Source organism: Plectropomus leopardus, unplaced genomic scaffold (assembly GCF_008729295.1).
Source record: "Plectropomus leopardus isolate mb unplaced genomic scaffold, YSFRI_Pleo_2.0 unplaced_scaffold16446, whole genome shotgun sequence".
NCBI lineage: Eukaryota > Metazoa > Chordata > Actinopteri > Perciformes > Serranidae > Plectropomus > Plectropomus leopardus.
Genome location: NW_024617662.1, coordinates 1 through 1,589, shown reverse-complemented (window position 1 = coordinate 1,589; position 1,589 = coordinate 1). Strand labels below are relative to the sequence as shown.

The 1,589-nt window shown below is 45.1% G+C and overlaps 1 protein-coding gene across 1 annotated transcript; it reads left to right on the top strand.

Moving 5' to 3' along the window:
- Positions 1 to 73: 73 nt before the first annotated feature.
- Positions 74 to 1,513, top strand: LOC121964628 (cyclin-D-binding Myb-like transcription factor 1; the record flags this gene model as incomplete). Its single annotated transcript, XM_042514829.1, has 4 exons — positions 74 to 259; positions 424 to 506; positions 978 to 1,166; positions 1,283 to 1,513. Coding segments are annotated over 4 exons (689 nt in total), but the record flags the coding sequence as incomplete, so codon positions are not given.
- Between the last annotated feature and the right edge of the window lie 76 nt (positions 1,514 to 1,589).

Here is a 1,589-nt window from a genome sequence, read left to right as displayed (position 1 = left end):
AAAAAATCTATATTATTATAATAAACTACAGAAATCCGTTCACACACTGACCTGTGTGTTTGTGTGTCCTCAGTCCTCCTGAAGGGTCTCCAGGAGCTCATGGCGTCCTCGCAGACGGCATCCGGACCGGGCAGTCCGTCGTCCTCCTCGATCCAGATCCGACTCACCCGGTTGGAGGAGAGCAGCGGAAGTCCCGCCCCCAGCTCTGTGGCGGCGCTGCAGATTCCCGTACAGATCCCGCTGCAGATCACACACCTGGGTGAGACTCGGTGTACTACTGCAGAGGTTTAACGGTGAAATGTCATTCTATGCTGATGATACAGACGTTTATACCGACAAAGACTCCAGCTGTGTTTGACTGACTGACCTTTGACCTTTTTCACCCTGTGTGTGTCAGACTGTTGACTTTGTGTTTTTCTGAAGCTTCAGATTCTTCAGCAGCAGCCAGCGACAGTGAAACCATCACTTTGAACACAGGAGCCCTGCAGACCTTCGAGATCCTCCCCGTAAGCAGAACGCGCAGTATTTTTTAAATGGATAATACAAAACAGTGTAGAAATATACTGACTGTCTAATCACGTGGCAACGAGGCTGAGAGATGAAGCCAGTGTGGACGCTCCAAAAACTGCAGTCCAATGGCCTCTTTAGGCCGGCTTCAAAACAGAGTCAATCCCAATAGACCCCCTGCCTGGAAAAATAACCAAAAATTTTAAAAGATAAAAAAAATCTGCAAAAATATTTAGAGAAAAAGAAAATTGTCAAAAATATTTAGAGAAAAAGAAAATTGTCAAAAATTTTAAAAAATATAAAAAATACCTAAATTTTTAAAAGAAAAAAAATGTTAAAAAGAAAAAAGTGTAAAAGAAAAAATAACCAATTTTTAAATTAAAAAAAAAACAGCAAAAATGGTAAAGGGAAAAAAATTGCACTTTCACACCCACCTAAACTTTGATGAACTAACTAATTTTTTTTCTCAGTCGTTCCACCTGCAGCCCACCGGCACCCCGGGGACCTACTACCTCCAGACGACGTCCAATCAGGGCCTTCCGCTCAGCCTCTCCACCAGTCAGGGCCTTCCGCTCAGCTTAGCCAATAACAGCACGGTTACCCTGACGACGGGCTCCTCCCCCTCATCGCATGAACACATCATCCTTCACAGCCTGTCGGTCAGTGTTTGAGACGGTGTGTTTTCAGTCCTGCACCATCTTCACTGTACACCTCACAGTGAGTGTGTGTGTGTGTGTGTGTGTGTGTGTGTGTGTGTGTGTGTTTACCTCCTCAGACGGACGGCCTCTGCTCGAGCGACGGCGTCATCATCCAGACCGTCACCTCTGACTCCACCTCATCAGATCCTCTCAGCCAATCACAGCTGGTTGTGGAGGCAGAGGGGCGGAGCCAAGACGAACGCCTCGATGCCACGAGTCTCCTGGAGGGATCAGAGAGCGTCGTCACGGAAACTCAAGAGCCAATGACAGACGGCTTCACTGACACGGACAAGGTTTTTTTTTCCCCTGTAAAAAATTGTTACAAATGATTAATATTAATTTTAATTTATTTAGTATATTTTTTTGTTATAGTACATAACTTTA